General features: G+C 37.5%; 1 protein-coding gene across 3 annotated transcripts in view; it reads left to right on the top strand.

The window, feature by feature from the left end:
* Window positions 1–18,376, top strand: part of ZYG11B (zyg-11 family member B, cell cycle regulator) — an 86,992-nt gene that overhangs the window by 5,752 nt on the left and 62,864 nt on the right. For 2 of the 3 annotated variants that reach the window (XM_038557996.1, XM_038557995.1), the window contains exon 2: window positions 17,201–17,366. In XM_038557996.1, coding sequence (XP_038413924.1) covers window positions 17,201–17,366 — 166 coding nt within the window. Of the gene's footprint in view, window positions 1–16,311; window positions 16,330–17,200; window positions 17,367–18,376 lie in introns of those variants that run through there. The other variant, XM_038557997.1, reaches the window with a different exon arrangement.

Raw genomic sequence — 18,376 nt, 5'->3', positions numbered from 1 at the left:
GCACCAGGAGCCCGACGTGGGATTCGATCCCGGGTCTCCAGGATCGTGCCCTGGGCCAAAGGCAGGTGCCAAACCGCTGCACCACCCAGGGATCCCAAGTCTTTGTTTTAATCCAGTTAATTAACAGTTTTAGGTGTACAGTATAGTAATGGCAACAGTTCCTGTAAATCACCTGGTACTCATCACAAGTGCACACCTTAATTTCCATCACCTATTTAATCTATACGCCGATCCTCTCCCCTCTGGTAACTATCAGATTGTTCTCTATAATTAAAAGTCTGTTTTTTGTTTTGACTGTCTCTGTTTTGTTTCTAAAATTTTACATGAGTGAAATCATTTGGTGTTTGTCTTTGACTTATTTCACTTAGCATTATACTTTCTAGCTCCATCCATGGCATTGCAAATGGCAAGATTTTCTTTTTTTAATGACTGAATAGTATTCCATTGTGTATGTATGTGTGTATACATACACAATGCATATATCACATCTTGTTTTTTTTTTTTTTTAAGATTTTATTCATGAGAAATAGAGAGAGGCAGAGACACAGGCAGAGGGAGAAGCAGGCTCTCCAAAGGGAGCCTGTTGTGGGACTCAATCCCAGGACCCCAGGATCATGCTTGAGCCAGAGGCAGATGCTCAATCACTGAGCCACACAGGCATCCCTATGACATCTTCTTTATCCATTCATCAATTGATGGACACTTGGGCTGCTTCCATGTCTTGGCTATTGTAAATAATGCTGCTGTAAACATAGGGGTGCATGTATCCCTTTGAAGTAGTGTTTTTGTGTTCTTTGGGTAAATACCCAGTAGTGTGATAGCTAGATAACATGATAGTTCTGTTTTTAACTTTTAAAATGATACTGCACTCTTAATTTTAACAACATTGAAAGTTGTGTATATTTCAAAATTTTATTGTGTAGAGAGCATACTTGGTATGTGTGTAGTATTGTGCACTCTACCATACTAAGGAGCCTGCAGTTTGAGTCCTCCTAGTTTATAGAGGCCTTATAGGATTGCTAGGGCCACACAGGTTGTACTGCTCAACTCAGGTGGCAACCATATATGTGTACAACAGTGGGTCTACAAAGATCTGTATCCTGTGTTCTTGGCAGTGTCTAGCACATGGTAGGGGCTCAGCAAATAGTTGTAAAATGATTGTTTTGCATAGTATACTAGGACTCTTATCTAATCTTTTAATCTAATGACCTAATCATTTTATGAAAAAAGTCTTTGCATTTTCTGCTCTGTAACACTGAGCACACATTATGAGTTTTTTGTGCCCTTAAATTTAGCTTACACTGTTTCTACCCCACCCCCCTTACACTGTTTCTTTTGTCAAGAATGCTATCTCCCTTTTTTGACTCTTTGACTATTAAACCTTCAGAATCCCTTTAAGGCCTATCTTCTTTGCAAAGCCTTCGGTTACCTCCAAGCAGCCTTGGGTTGCTCCTTTTTATATGCTTCTCCTGTACTTCGTATTGTTTGTTAAGGAAAGTGGCTATCTCTTCAGATTGTGAGCTCTTTGAGGACAAGGACAGTAACGGAGCCTCCTGTTTTTCTTAACTGCATGTTTTAAGCACTTAGCATAATGCCTGAGAAGTAGATAAATATTTGTTTAGTAAAAGAGTGTGTGCACTTTGTAGAGAATAGCATAAGGTAATGTTAACTGAGATGTGAGTAATGAAAGAGAGAAAAAAAGGTGAATACTCTTGTGCAGATCCCCTTAGGGAAAAAAGAGGTTTGGTGGGCAAGAAATTTTGGATCAGATAGTTTCTCTTACTAGTCCAAGTGATACTTTCGATCTGGGCTATATGGATGTTTCTGTCTAGAAGAGTTAAGGAGGAAGAGTTGGGGAGGAAGCCAAATGATTTTGAGATGAATTGCTAAGCAATGTTTTTGTATAAACACTTTCAAATTATTATTATTATTTTTTAAAGATTTTATTTATTTATTCATGAGAGACAGAGAGAGAGAGGGAGAGACACAGGCAGAGAGGGAGAAGCAGGCTCCACGCAGGGAGCCCGATGCGGGACTCCATCCTGGGTCTCCAGGAATCACACCATGGGCTGAAGGTGGCACTAAACCGCTGAGCCACCCGGGCTGCCCACTTTCAAATTATTTGTCTAATTTGTGGAGATGTCTTTTCAGAGAATAGAATATTTAAACACAGATAGTAAAGAATCAGTTACTCGTAAATCTAGAGGGGTAGTTAATTATTTAGACATTTTGTTAGCTCTGTATAAAGATCATCTGTTTTTTTTCTTTTTAACTCTCTAGTTCTCCCTTGTACAAACATTTTTCTTAGCTCTCTAGCATCTTAATACCTGTGCAATGTAGTATTCTCCTTTGCTAGGGACATTTTTAAAGTCCGAATATTCTTGGTTATATAATATCAGTTTTTCTCTTTTCTTTTCTTTTTTTTTTATTTTTTATTTATTTTTGATAGTCACATAGAGAGAGAGAGAGAGGCAGAGACACAGGCAGAGGGAGAAGCAGGCTCCATGCACTGGGAGCCCGACGTGGGATTCGATCCCGGGTCTCCAGGATCGTGCCCTGGGCCAAAGGCAGGCGCTAAACCGCTGCGCCACCCAGGGATCCCTTTTTTTTTTTTTTTTTGTTTTGTTTTTCTCTTTTCATAGAACTTCTAACCTTTGGCAAATCATTTCACTCTCTATGCTTCCATATAAAAATCTCTAAAATGAAAAAATTGTACTAAATTTCTTCTCTATGATCCCCTACACCTCTTCAAAAAATATGGCAAGATTCTAGCAAGATAAAGATACATTCTATTATCTATGGTTCTGTGGGAGCAGGGTACTTGAGCTCTGATCTCCATGAATATATTACCTAACTTTTTACACAAAAAAAATTTTATTTTAATATTTGCATAGTACTTTAGCATTTTAAAGGCATTTTCATATGCATATCCCACTTATTCTTCATTACCATTTTGTGAAGTAATCAAGATAGAAGTTTAGCACCAGTTTTACAGATAAGAAAACTGAGAAGTTAATTTATTTTCTTAAGATCACACAGCTAGTAAGTAGCAGAGCCAGAATTGACTGCAAGCCCAGTTCTTTCCATTATTAACCTGGCTTCTCTGTTTACCGTATTGTATTTCAAAACTCATGCTAGCAGTTAAGAGAAAAATAATGCTGAAGTATCTCTGAGTTTGCCATTCCTATGATCTGCTCATATACTTAGTGATTACTGACCTGAATTTTTATTTTGTTTCTTAGATTGTTTTATTACATGAGTTAAGGTGGAAGGGAAGGGAGTTTATTTACCTTTCCAGGCCTTGATCTAAAAAGATAGAACTATAGCTCCTTGCCCTTTAGCACATAGCTGCTTGTCACACTGGCCAGACCTTGAAGTGATACATGTAAGAAGCTTGCCTTACATGCATTTTTATCAGCATCTAGGGATCTTTTAGGAGTAGTTAATGGTTTTTAAAAAAGAAAAATAAGTCCCCATAGTCCATGCCAAATAGTTTGATATATCTGTACCTTTGAACACAATATATCTGTGCCTTTGGTATTACTTTCTTGAACTTCTTCCTTATTTGTATACTGGTTGTGTTTGGGGAAGGAGAAGATAAAGGATTTAGATCGTATCTAAGGTTATCTTAGATGTTCATTGCTAAAAGTCTGAGGTGGTTGAATCAGTAGTAGAAAATACAAAAACAAAACAAAACAAAACAAAACACCTCCTCTCCCCCGGCCCCCAGCCCCAAACCAATAAACTAACAAGAGATTTCCCATGGACTACTACTAAAATGAGGAGTCAAAGATTGTCCAATACCTGAAGTTTCTTATACCCATGAACTCATGACACTTGTCTGTCTTTCATTCCCATGCTTTAATTTCAGGGCTAGACTTAGGACTTAATATTTCTCTATGGACACACGATCTTTTTTTATCTAGGGGAAAATGTATTTTAAATATACTTATCAATAAATTTGTGCTTGACTGTTCATTTGTTCATTCAATAAACATTGAGTGCCCACTATGTTGTAGGATTATTTTAGGCTCTGGGAATACAGCAGTGAACAAAACACAGCTTTGTTCTATAGACTTTATATTCTATAATAATAGGTAGTATTTACTGAGTAGTTAATTTATCCCTGTTCTCAGTGTCTTGCACTTAGAATTTATTTAATTCTGACAATAATCCTATGATGTAAATACTGTTAATGTCTGCATTTTACAGTTCGTAAAACTGAGGTGCAGGGAGATTAGGTACTTTCCCTGAGATTATATCATTTTGTAAGTAATAGAGCTGGCACTTTAAACTAGGAAGGCTGATTCCCATACCATTACTTTTCAGAACAATATTACACAATCCTCCAGATAAATGTCGATAAACTGTTTTTAATCATAAAAGTATCAAGTTTGTAATCTTTGTATTCACTGGTTTCTGGCTCAGTCTTAAGAAAAAAAATCATCCAGGTATACAAAAAAAAAAAAAAAAAGCACTATTAGAGCTCTGTCTTCTCTTGGAGGATTTGTCAGGTTTAAGAACATTTCAGGTAGGAGATGAGATTTTGAGCCTGTTTCACATGAATTAGAACTGAGACAACTACAAAAAGCCAGGATCCCAAAAGGTAGACTAAAAAATGTCTGCTTGATGGTATAGGGAGACAAAATAGCTTATTTGTCTTGATATGGACTCTGGATGGGAAAACTCTCTTGAGAATTTATAACCATGAACCTGCTGTCCTATGTGTCTGAAATTTAAATTTTTTTTTTTTTTAATTTTTATTTATTTATGATAGTCACAGAGAGAGAGAGGCAGAGACACAGACAGAGGGAGAAGCAGGCTCCATGCTCCGGGAGCCCGATGTGGGATTCGATCCCGGGTCTCCAGGATCACGCCCTGGGCCAAAGGCAGGCGCCAAACCGCTGCGCCACCCAGGGATCCCTGAAATTTAAATTTATATTACTTTGTGAGATGGTTGCTAATAGGAAAGGAGTGCTTACTGGGTAGTTACTCTGTCAGGCATTGTGTTACAGGTTTTAAACACACTTTCTCACCTCATCCTGATAATAGCGTCATGAGATAAGTACCAATATTATCCCCATTCTACCAAGGACAGAACTGAGGATCAGGAAACCCAGATAATTTGTAGTGTAACACCACCTAGAATTCAAATCTAGGTCTATTCTTCCTACTAACTACAATGCCTCTGGAAAAGGGACTTCAGAAAGTCCCAAAGTGCCTCAGCTTCCTTATCTGTAAAGTGAAATTTGTAATATTTCTCCTTTCATTTCATAAGATTATTGTATCAAATGAAATAAAGGATGTGAGCTCGCTCTGTTTACTGTAAGACATTGTTACCAGTATCATCCATAAGCTATTTTTTTTCTTATTATTAACCAAAAGAGAGACCTCAATATTCAGGGATCCTGAATCCCACAAGGTCTGTCCTGAGGAGACAATTTTAATACTTTTAATACCAGATATTTCCTGAAGTAGTGTCAATAGGAGAAATAAAATGAGTTTTGAAACATGTTACAATCTAGTAATTTACTAATTCATTCAAGAAATAATTTATTGGATGCATTTTATTGGGCTTCAGTTCCAAGGATAGAAGATGCCTGATCTCTCATTTTTTTGTCATACTAGCAGCAGTGGAAGCCCCAGTCTCTTCCAACAGACTGTGGAATAGTCTGTTGTGATATATGGACAATTCTCAGTGTCCTCCCCCTCCCCGCTTGGTAGAAATAGATGAGCCATTGCTTAGAGTATTGAAATGCTGCTTTACCATGACCCTGGCAACATAGTAATTGATGAAACTTTAAAAATCATGAAACAACCTACAAAATAGATAACTAAGTCATGGGGAAATGACTAAAAATGTCTTTAGCTGAGTGTTGTATAGATGACTAAATACTTCAAAGAGAATATAAAAAAGAAAAAAATTAGGAATGATTAAAAGAAAGCCACGAGGAGCACCTGGGTGGCTCAGCCAGTTAAGCATCTCTCTTCAGCTCAGATCCTGATCCCAGGGTCTTGGGATGGAGCCCCACCTTGGGCTCTCTGTTCAGTGGGGAGTCTGCTTCTCTCTTTCCTTCTCTGGCTCCCCCTGCTTGTGCTCTCTTTTTCCTCTCAAATAAATAAATAAAAAATATTTTTTTAATTAATAATAAAAAAAAGAAAGCCATGAGAAGGTTTAAGAAGAGCTAATGAGGGTCAATATGAGATTCTTCAAAGACAGACCAGACCCTGTGGCCTCCAGAATCTCTCAGTAATGAGGTTTCTCTTTTGATTAATTACAAAGAAAATACACTTTATGGATGTCCCTGGTAAGAATGTCTTAGAGTAAACAAAGCATATTCAAATCCTTCATTTTTGATAAAATAACTTAGGAAGTGAAAGGGAAAATATTACAAATGTCATTTTACAGAAAAAGGAAGCCGAGGCACAAAATGAAATGACTTTTACAGAGGCATTGTAGTTAGCAGAAGGAATACTGGACCTAGGATTTTAATGAATAATAGATAAGGAAGAGATCCTTTTAGTTGTTGGGGAGGTATGGAGCTGGGTTCTGAAGAAATGGAAAGCCATCCAAAAAGATACACTGCTATAAGTGCATGCATGTCGTTTCTGAAGAGAGGGAGAGAGAGAGAGTTGATATCTCAGTAAGACATTTCCTTGCTGTTAGAAAGTAGTCAAGTAGAAAAGCTGGTTTGAGGAGCTATTCTTTTTTTGCCCTGTCTTCATTATCCCATACCCCTAACTGTATCCTGTTCTTATAATAAGCAGTGTTTCAAAAGCAAGGAATCTGCTTATCAGGTACTTCATTTATTCACATACTCACTAGACACTGATCTTTTGCTCTGTGCCAGAGTAGGGGACGCAAAAATGGATAAGGCACGAGTCTTAACCCCAGTCCTTTTTAGTATATGGGGCATTGAGCTCCTTCTGATAGATGATGAACTGTTCTAAAAATCCTTTCTACCTCCTAGGGGCTGGTAAATGATGCAGTCCCTCAAACATTAATTTTTATATACTAAGGGCTCCATACTAGAGAACTACTTAGTAAGTTACTAAGAATTACTACAATTTAGTAATCATGAAGCTAAAGTTAGCAGATTAAGAGTTTATTGAAGACTCCAGTCTTTTTTTTTTTAATATTTTATTTATTTATTCATGAGAGACACAGAGAGAGAGAGAGGCAGAGACACAGGCAGAGGGAGAAGCAGGCCCTATGCAGGGAGCCAGATGTGGGATTTGATCCTGGGTCTCCAGGATCATGCCCTGGGCTGAAGGCGGCGCCAAACCGCTGAGCCACCAGGGCTGCCCAAGACTCCAGTCTTTTATGAAGAAGTTTGACACTTGCAACTGTTGCAAAGCTCCTACTGTAGATGTATGAATGTAGTTTATTGGAATTCCTGTAGTTTCTTAGAGCTTTGTAGTAAGTACATCAGCCAGTGTCTTCAGTTGGTAGTTTTTTTTTATGGTTGCTAGTTTTGTATCTTAATTATGAATTGTTATTAATTTAAGTTTATTATTGGTATCACTTGTGTTTTATTTGGTTAATCTAGTGTGTGGTGATGTATATTTGCATTAATAATATTTTTGAGGGCAGCCTGGGTGGCTTAGTGGTTTAGCACCGCCTTCAGCCCAGGGCCTGATCCTGGAGTCCCGGGATCGAGTCCCACGTCAGGCTCCCTGCGTGGAGCTTGCTTCTCCCTCTGCCTGTGTCTCTGCCTCTCTCTCTCTGTGTCTCTCATGAATAAATAAATAAAATTTTGATATATTCAAAAAGCCATATGAAACATTTATGTAAGTCATGAAACATAGAATATAACAAATATGTAAAAACCTGGCATCCCATCTCAAGAAGTAAAACATGACCTCTGCCATCTCATCTGTGTTCCTCTATGCCACATGCCCTTACCCTCAAGGTATCTTTTTTTTTTTTTTTTTACTTTATTATTCTTTATTTATTTTTGGGTTCTTAAGTCATACTTTTTTTTTTTTATTGGAGTTCAATTTGCCAACATATAGCATAACACCCAGTGCTCATCCCACCAAGTGCCCCATTGAGTGCCCGTCACCCAGTCACCCCAACCCTCTGCCCACCTCCCTTTCTATGACCTCAAGGTATTTTCTATCCTTTTTTATTTCATATCTTTCCCTTGCTCTTCTTTATAGATATACCACAACATATTTAGTTCAGAGGTAGCTTTCTAATCTTCTGAAATGATTTTCAGACAATATAATTTCCTATACTTGTATAGATGTTTAATTGAAATCCTGCTACATATAATTTTTATTTGGCTTAATAATATTTTACTCTTAGCATTTTGCTGTGTCATTGAAAATTATCAGAAACATACATATTGCTGTGTAGTATTATATAGAATTGATATACCATGATTTGCTTACCATTTCCTCCTATTTTAGGTGTTTGTATGTATGGATTTTTTTTTTTTTTTTTTTTGAAACGTAAGCTTTTATTCCTCTAGGACAGCTTGGACTTCACCAACGCCTAGCTTCGTGGGCTGTATGGATTTTTTTGCTAGAAAAATTAATCTATCCCTTTGTGTAAATACTGTTGTTAATATCTCATTTATTAGTTTTTAGGTAAATTCTTAGATGAAGAAGTATTGGAGTGTGGGTGTTTTTAAGATTATTATTAAAATATTCATATCCAGAAAAATTGTGCCAGTTTACACTCTGACCAGTAGTGTATGAGAGGACCATTCTGGGCTAACTTATTATGTCAAGGTTATATCCTGTTCCAGATAACACCACATTAACTAAAAAAAAAAAAAAAAATTAAAGGGATGCCTGGGTGGCTCAGCAGTTTGAGCATCCGCCTTTGGCTCAGGGCATGACCTGCAGTCCTGGGATCCAGTCCCACATCGGGCTCCCTGCATGGAGCCTGCTTCTCTCTCTGCCTGTGTCTCTGCCTTTCTGTGTCTTTCGTGAATAGATAAATAAAATCTTTTAAAATTTTTTAAAAAGAGCTGTGCTGTTTCATACTGGAATTGTTGTTTTTCCTATTTGCCGTAGGGTATTTTTTTTTTAGCCATTGTTCAGGAACCATGTCATTCTGCCTGCTGTACTTGGGATAGTTAATTACAGGGCTTAGTTACCTCAAGAGATCACTCTTCCTGAGAATTTATCTATTCTTACCATTCAGCTGTCACCACTAGGGGATGCTATTTAAATCTGCACATTCAGCTTAGTTCTTTCACCAGAGCATTAGTTCCTTTTCTGTATTTGCCTGAGCAGACAGGACTCTCCATGACTACAACAAATTTCCTCTGAAGAAATAATCCTTTGCTTAGTCTTTTTACCAGTTTTGTCAGTGAGATTATAGGAGTATTAATCACCATTTCTTTAAATTTTTATTTTCTAACTTTTCATTTTGACAGTTTCAGACATAAAAAATGGCAAAAATAATACAAAGAATTCTCACGTAGCAATCACCAAAATTGCTTAAAATGTGTAGCATTTTATCCCATTTGCTTTATCTTGCTCGTCTGCTACACACACACTTTTTTCTCCCTGGTTAACTTCTACTTTAAATCTTGGAGTTATTATTATTATTATTATTATTATTATTTTATCTGCGCTTCCCCTCTTCCACCTCCCTTGCTCCCTCACTAGAGCGTGCTGTATGAGATGAGAAGAAGAGTGTAATGTTTGGAATTAAATATCTTGATTCAAGGCTTAATTCTTTCACATTCTGACTTGATGAGTTTGGGTCTGTTACTCTTTCTGAGCTCTGGTGTCCTCCTGTACAAAATGATGTCCACTACACCATGTTGTGAGGGCTGAGATAATATGTGTCAGAAGTATGCTGTATGAGTGTTGGTCAGTCCTTCAAAGAACATTCGCCTGTTGAGCTAGGCATTGTGCTAGATACGGGGGTTCAGAAATGCTCACCTCATGTTAATTCTTCCCGCAAATTATTTTTCACCGTTGATTTATTTTTCCATTTTCATTGCATCGACCCTAATCCACAGCATCATCACCTCATGTCTGAGCCATTGTTAACAACCAATGGGTCCCAATTGTTTTTTGGAATTTATATCAGTGCCGAACTAATAATTGCTCTGAGAGATGGTATGGTATAGTGGAAAACGTATGGACTTCATTATCAACAGATCTGGGTTGTGTCTTGGCCCTGCTTTTTTTCTTTTTTTCTAAAGATTTTATTTATTTGAGAAAACACAAGTGAGAGGGGTGTGGGTGGGGGAAGGCAGAAGGAGTAGAAGCAGACTCCTTGCTGAGCAGGAAGCCTGATGTGGAGCTGGATCCCAGGACCCCTAGATCATGGCCTGAGCCCAAGGCAGACACTTAAATGACTGAGCCACCCAGGCTGCCCTAGGTTTCTTGAACTTGAAGAACATCATGGTCTAGTGGGGGAGACATGCAGTCATAAAAAACAGTGGTTAACATGGGATTGTAAAAGAAACCTAAATTTGGAGTCAGATATAAATGGAAGCTTATGTAGTGATTTATTAAAGCACAAATAACTCTACAATCAGATTGCCTGGTATCATCCTGGCTCTGGCATTTCTTAGCTATATCAATGTAGGTAAATTAACCCCTCAAAACCTCAGTGTCCTCATCTTTATAGAATGGGGATACTGATAGAATTTAACTTAGAATTTTTATGAGAAGTAAATGAAATTATGAAAAAAATTATGTAAAGCACTTAACATAGTTATAGCATATAGCATATATTAAAAGGTAATATGAGTTCAATAATTATGATTATGATATGATAGCATAGAGGTTAAAGCTTAAAAATACAGACTGTTGCCTCATTCTTGATTGGGAGTCCCAGTTTAGCAATCTCTTGCCCATGTGAATAAAAGGAAGATATTTAACCTAAACCTCAGTTTCCTCATTTTTAAAATGCTTCTTATAATGGTGCTTGGTTCATAGCATGTAGAAATGGAAAGAACTGAGGTATCTAACAAACTCTGAACCAGAACCTAAGGCTTAGTATTTTATGAAAAATAGCTATTATAATTTTTATCCTTGCTCTGCTATCTGCTGGCTGTTTTATCTTTGACATGTACATTAATTTTTCTGAGCCTACCTTGTTCCACACAAACTTCTTTTGAAGATTGCAAACATATATAAAGCTAGATTAGTGCCTAGTACCACACAGCTTTCATTCAGTACCTAATAGCTATTATGTGAAATTTGGAATTTGTCAGGTGCTGAAAGTAAAATTCTGCCTTGAAATCAACAAAGGCATCACAGAACTAGTAATGTTTGACTGAATTTTGAAGGTCATGTGAGATTTTGTCACATAAAAGTACTAATCTAAAAAAAGGCTTAGAGGTGTCAAAGTGCCTGTTACATTGCTTAAGGAACCATTTTAAGTAGTGGGTTGCATTAAGTAACAGTTTAGTGTACCAATAAGAGCTGTGTGTTAAAGACCTGAGTTAGGCTGGATTGAGTAAAATGCATTATTACAGTTAATTAAAAAGAACTTTTACTTAATGATCCAAATGAAGTCAGACTTGACCTCCTTCCTCTGTCTTTTGCTATTTTACTAGGAGCAGTATTTGTATTCTGGCTGGAGTGTACCTAGTTGGTAAAGAGGAAAATCTCTCTGAGCAGAAATTTCTGAGAGATGAATTATTTAGACACTGAATTCCAGCTTCTGCTTTGTCCTTTCTTTTTTAGTCTTCCTGTGCTGCTATTTGTTTAAAAATAAAGTAGGAGGGGATCCCTGGGTGGCTAAGCGGTTTAGTGCCTGCCTTTGGCCCAGGGCGTGATCCTGGAATCCCGGGATCGAGTCCCGCATCGGGCTCCCGGCATGAAGCCTGCTTCTCCCTCTGCCTGTGTCTCTACCTCTCTCTCTCTCTATCATGAATAAATAAATAAATAAATAAATAAATAAATAAATAAATAAATCTTTAAAAAATAAAAATAAAGTAGGAGCGCACTGATCTCTCAATACTTCTGTGTTAGCTTAAATTACTAGGATTTGGGGAATCATGGCAGTTTAGGTTTTTGGAGTAGGTCTCAGATAACTTAAGTACAGTTCTGGTTCTGTCACTGGCTTGATACATAACCTCTCTGTTCTTCATCTTTAAATGGAAGTGATTATCCTTGTTCATATCACAGGCCTGCTTTGAGTATCAAGTGAGATACTATATTCAAAACTGGTGTATAAAGTTGAATAGGTAGTATAGTGTGGTAGATAAGGGCATAGGCTCTTGGAGCCACATTTCATGGGTCTCAGTTCTGGCTTTGCAAGCTGTGTATTTCCAGACACACTGCCATTATTTTAAGTTCTCTGGTTCCTGCTTTATCTCATTTAATCCTTACAAAAACTTCATGAGATAGGTATTATGCTTATCAGTATCGTAAGTGAGAAAACTGAGGAATGAAAGGTTGGGTAATGTGTATAGTGCCACAGTTAGCAAGTGGAAACTTGGGATGTGCACTCTAGCTCCAAAACCCAAGTTATTAACTCTTAGGCAGATACACTTCCCAACAGAAGAGTAGCTAAATAGAAAATTCTTTGGCTGGGGATCCCTGGGTGGCTCTGCGGTTTAGCGCCTGCCTTTGGCCCAGGGCGCGATTCTGGAGTCCTGGGATTGAGTCCCTCGTCAGGCTCCTGGCATGGAGCCTGCTTCTCATTCCTCCTGTGTCTCTGCCTCTCTCTCTCTCTATCATGAATAAATAAATAAATCTTTAAAAAAAAAGAAAGAAAGAAAATTCTTTGGCTTATCAATAGGAATTAAGGTAAAGTGGAGTTTCCTTGGAAACGGAAAATTTGTGGGGTCCAAAATCTCCTTGTTGAACACATTTTACTAATTGATAAAGAATGATTACTTAAATATTTTAAGTGTTCATATATTACTTCCTGGGTTTATTTTGCTAAGTGTCTTGCAAAAAAATATGTTCTCAAAAGGTTTATATATCTTCCCTCTGATGGCTACACAACTTGCATTTATTTTCTCTTCTGCAAACTAAATAGATTATTTTGGAATTTATGAACTCAGGTGAAAGTGTAGCTTGCTTCATCTGGCTGATGAATTTTAAATATTTAGGAAGATGGTACATGAAAATAGAAAAAGCAGGTAGAACTCATAGTTAAAACTCAGGAAAAAAGAAATTCCATATGAATTTTAAGATCAGCTTGTTAACTTCTGTGAAAAAAAAAAAAGCTGGGTTTTGATAGGTATTGTGTTGAAACTGTAGACCAATTAACAATAGTCTTCTAATCTATGAATATGTCTTTCTATTTATTTAGGTCTTTATTTTTAAAATTCTATACTTCTTTTGTTAAACTTATTTCTAAATATTTTATTTTTTTGATGCTATTGTAAATGGAATTTTTTTAAAAAAGGTTTTATTTATTTGAGAGAAAGAGAGTGAGATAGTGACATGTGGGAGAGGCAGAGGGAGAGGGAGAAGCAGACTCCCCACTGAGCAGGGATCTAGTTGTAGGGCTCAATTTCAGGACTCGGGGATCATGACCTGAGCTGAAGGCAGACCCTTAACTGACTGAGCCACCCAGGCATCCCTGGAATTGTTTTCATAATTTCACTTTCAGATTGTTCAGTATAAGTGTATAGACATAATTGATATTATATATTGTAAATAAAATAGATCTTATATCCTACAACCTTGCTTAACCTTTTTTTTTAAGTTCTGATAGTTTTTGTTGTCAACTCCTTGGGATTTTCTTAATACTTTTCAATGATATTATTTATTTATTTATTTATTTGAGAGAGAGAGAGACTGCAGGAGTGGAGGGAGAGAGGGAGAGGGAAGAGCAGGGAGCTTGATATGGGGCTCCATCCCAGGACCCTGGGATCATGATCTGAGCTAAAGGGAGACACTTAACCAACTGAGTCACCCAGACACCCCTCCTTAGGATTTTCTTTCTTTGTATTTTTTTAATTCTTTAAAAATACTTTATTTGGTAGAGAGAGGGAGAGAAAGCACAAAGAGAGAGAGTGGCAGAGAGAGAGGGAGAAGCCAACTCCCCACTGAGCAGGGAGCCCAGTGCGGGGCTCCATCCCAGGACCCTGAGATCATGACCTTGACCCCAAAGCAGATGAATCACCCAAATGCTCCTGGGATTTTCTTTTTCTTTTTTAAATTTTTTGGGGGGGATTTTCTTTATACAAAATTATATCACCTACAAATAGAAATGGTTTTACTTCTTCTTTCTAATCTCTATGCTTTTTATTTCTTTTTCTTGCTTAATTCTAGGACCTTCAGTACAGTGTTGAATAGAAGTGGTGAAAGCCCCTATCTTTGTCTTATTCTTGATTTTAGTGGGGAAATATTCAGACATTTAAAATTAAGTATGAGGGATCCCTGGGTGGCGCAGCGGTTTAGCGCCTGCCTTTGGCCCAGGGCGCGATCCTGGAGACCCGGGATCGAATCCCACATCGGGCTCCCGGTGCATGGAGCCTGATTCTCCTTCTGCCTATGTCTCTGCCTCTCTCTCTCTGTGTGACTATCATAAATAAATAAAAATTAAAAAAAATAAAATTAAGTATGATAGTAACTGGGTTTTTCATTGATGATCTTTTTTTTTATAATAAATTTATTTTTTATTGGTGTTCAATTTGCCAACATACAGAATAACACCCAGTGCTCATCCCATCAAGTGCCCCCCTCAGTGCCCATCATCCATTCACCCCACCCCCCCGCCCTCCTCCCCTTCACCACCCCTAGTTCGTTTCCCAGAGTTAGGAGTCTTTATGTTCTGTCTCCCTTTCTGATATTTCCCAGACATTTCTTCTCCCTTCCCTTCTATTCCCTTTCACTATTATTTATATTCCCCAAATGAATGAGAACATATAATGTTTGTCCTTCTCCGATTGACTTACTTCACTCAGCATAATACCCTCCAGTTCCATCCACATTGAAGCAAATGGTGGGTATTGTCATTTCTAATGGCTGAGTAATATTCCATTGTATACATAGACCACATCTTCTTTATCCATTCATCTTTCGATGGACACCGAGGCTCCTTCCACAGTTTGGCTATTGTGGACATTGCTGCTATAAACATCGGGGTGCAGGTGTCCCGGCGTTTCATTGCATCTGTATCTTTGGGCTAAATCCCCAACAATGCAATTGCTGGGTCGTAGGGCAGGTCTATTTTTAACTCTTTGAGGAACCTCCACACAGTTTTCCAGAGTGGCTGCACCAGTTCACATTCCCACCAACAGTGTAAAAGGGTTCCCTTTTCTCCACATGCTCTCCAACATTTGTGGTTTCCTGCCTTGTTAATTTTCCCCATTGTCACTGGTGTGAGGTGGTATCTCATTCTGGTTTTGATTTGTATTTCTCTGATGGCAAGTGATGCAGAGCATTTTCTCATGTGTGTGTTGGCCATGTCTATGTCTTCCTCTGTGAGATTTCTGTTCATGTCTTTTGCTCATTTCATGATTGGATTGTTTGTTTCTTTGGTGTTGAGTTTAATAAGTTCTTTATAGATCTTGGAAACTAGCCCTTTATCTGATAGGTCATTTGCAAATATCTTCTCCCATTCTCTAGGTTATCTTTTAGTATTGATGATCTTTATCAGGTTAAGTAAGTTCTTTTTTTCATGTTGAGGAAGTTCTATAAACTATTTTTTTTACCTTCCCGTTATGAATACTTTTCTGTGTGATTAGTATATCTTTGAACTATAATTTTTAATGACTTTCATTAAAATATCACATGTATAATTAAGGTGATTAAGATGCCTGGGTGGCTCAGTGGTTGAGAGTCTGCCTTTGGCTCAGGTTGTGATCCTGGGGTCCTGGGATCGAGTCCCACATGAGGCTCCTCACAGGGAGTTGCTTTTCCCTCTGCCTATGTCTCTGCCTCTCTCTGTGTCTCATGAATGAATGAATGAATGAAATATATATATATATATATATATATATATATATATATATTAGAAGAGTTGTGCTCCTGAGTCAGCTTTTAATTTGAAACTATATACTTTTATCAGTAGGTACAGAATGCTGAGAAAGATGTTACTTTTCTCAGCCATTTTTTTAAAAAATTTTTTTTTATTGGAGTTCAATTTGCCAACATATAGCATAACACCCAGTGCTCATCCCGCCAAGTGCCCCGCCTCAGTGCCCATCACCCCCCGTCCACGTCCCCTTCCAAAACCCCGTGTTCATTTCCCAGATTTAGGTGTCTCTCATGTTTTGTCACCCTTACTGATATTTTTACTCATTTTCTCTCCTTTCCCTTTATTCCCTTTCACTAGTTTTTATATTTCCCAAATGAATGAGACCATATAATGTTTGTCCTTGTCCGATTGACTTATTTCACTCAGCATAGTACCCTCCGGGTCCCTCCACGTTGAAGCAAATGGTGGGTATTTGTTGTTTCTAATGTCAGCCAGTTTTCAATTAAAACTTTAAAAATGAAGATAATACTTGACTACTTTTTAAGATAGGGTTGAAAGAATAAATATTCGAAAATTCATGTAAGATACTCAGTACAGTCATATGGAAAGCATCTAATGAGTGATAGCTACTATAATTATATTTTAATTATATTATTGTTATTATTATTAACATATAGAGTATTTATTTCTGTAGTTAAAACCCTTACTCTTAAATCTTTGTGCTTGTTTGATTAGCTCTTTATTCTTCAAACCGGAATAACTGGGTTAACCTTTCTCTATTTTGAGGATGCTAACACCTATAGCAAATTCTTTTACCCAATAGATTCATTCAGATTGGGATGGTGATTTTGTGGGAGATCAAGTTTCAAAGTAAATTTGGTCTAGATTTTGGAAGGACTCAGGCATCGTCTAACAGTCTAAGAATTTTATCTTTTGTCTTCAGGCCCATGGAAGTCTGTGGAAGGTTTGAGCAGGGGAGGGTCATGGGTAGTAATTTAGGAAGATTAATCTGCTATACCTCTGAGGTCTTCCCTGACCATCCTTGACTGATTAGGGCACCCTGCCTGTACTTACATACTATCTATTACTTTCTCTAATATAGTATGTAATATAATACTTATAAATGTTATGTAAATACCTGTTTAAATGTTTCTTTTCTTTTTGAGGACATGGGTCACCTGTTATATTCTCACTGCCTAACATAGTATCTAACATATGGTAGACACTGAGTAAAAATATTTGTTGAATAAGTAAATGAATGTTTTATTCTCTACTTTTCTGGAAACTAACTTGTTGGCTTTTGTGTTCCCTTTATGTTTTTTCCTGGGCTCCAAGGAGGAGGCATCTCCCTATTCCTTACTTGATATCTGCTTGAATTTCCTGACTACTCACCTTGAGAAGTTCTGTTCAGCAAGACAGGATGGAACATTGTGTCTGCAGGAATCTGGAGTATTCCCACAGGAAGTGGCTGATCGACTGCTTCAGACCATGGCTTTTCATGGTAACAAATAAAATAAGCAGAGTAAACCAGAATTATGTGCTGTTAATTGGCATTGGATTTTGAAGCGCTGCTGTGGCCATTTAATTATTTTCTTAGAAAAGGACAGATGAGCCTAATTCCAGGAAAAGGAATGCATTTGTTTTTGTCTGTCCTGCTACTTACTATGTAATTTGAAATAAGCATTTTTCTTTTCTAATCTAGGAACATTTCCTTCCTTTCCTTTCCTTTCCTTTCCTTTCCTTTCCTTTCCTTTCCTTTCCTTTCCTTTCCTTTCCTTTCCTTTCCTTTCCTTTCCTTTCCTTTCCTTTCCTTTCCTTTCCTTTCCTTTCCTTTCCTTTCCTTTCCTTTCCTTTCTTTTCTTTTCTTTTCTTTTCTTTTCTTTCTTTCTTTCTTTCTTTCTTTCTTTCTTTCTCTTTCTTTTCTTTCGACTTTTCTCATGGCAAAAATAACTTCTCTTTCAAAATATCCATTTAGAAGTTTGCTGGTATAAAATACTTTACATCCTCATCTGGCAGTGGGAAAAATAAGTAAATACTATTATGGGAAAACTAATTTCTGCTTTTGACCTTTTAATTGGGAAAGCATAGTTTTAATTCAGTACTTCTGTTTTCAAAAACAAAGGATGCCTGAGTGGCTCAGTGGTTGACCATCTGCCTTTGGCTCAGGTCATGATCCCGGGGTCCTGGGATTGAGTCCCACATCCGACTCCCTGTGAGGAGCCTGCTTCTCTCCCTGTCTCTGTCTCTCTCTCCGTGTGTCTCCTGAATAAATAAATAAATCTTTAAAGATTTATTAAACAAAACAAAAACAAATTTTGAAAATAAATTGGAAAACTCTTACTGTGAAATTCTGTTTGTGTATATTGAGGATTTTTGTTATTTTTTATTTTATTTTTTTTAATTTATTTATGATAGTCACAGAGAGAGAGAGAGGCAGAGACACAGGCAGAGGGAGAAGCAGGCTCCATGCACCGGGAGCCTGATGTGGGATTCGATCCCGGGTCTCCAGGA

Source organism: Canis lupus, chromosome 15 (genome assembly GCF_011100685.1).
Source record: "Canis lupus familiaris isolate Mischka breed German Shepherd chromosome 15, alternate assembly UU_Cfam_GSD_1.0, whole genome shotgun sequence".
Taxonomy (NCBI): Eukaryota; Metazoa; Chordata; class Mammalia; order Carnivora; family Canidae; genus Canis; species Canis lupus.
This window is presented reverse-complemented; position numbering and strand designations above follow the sequence as displayed.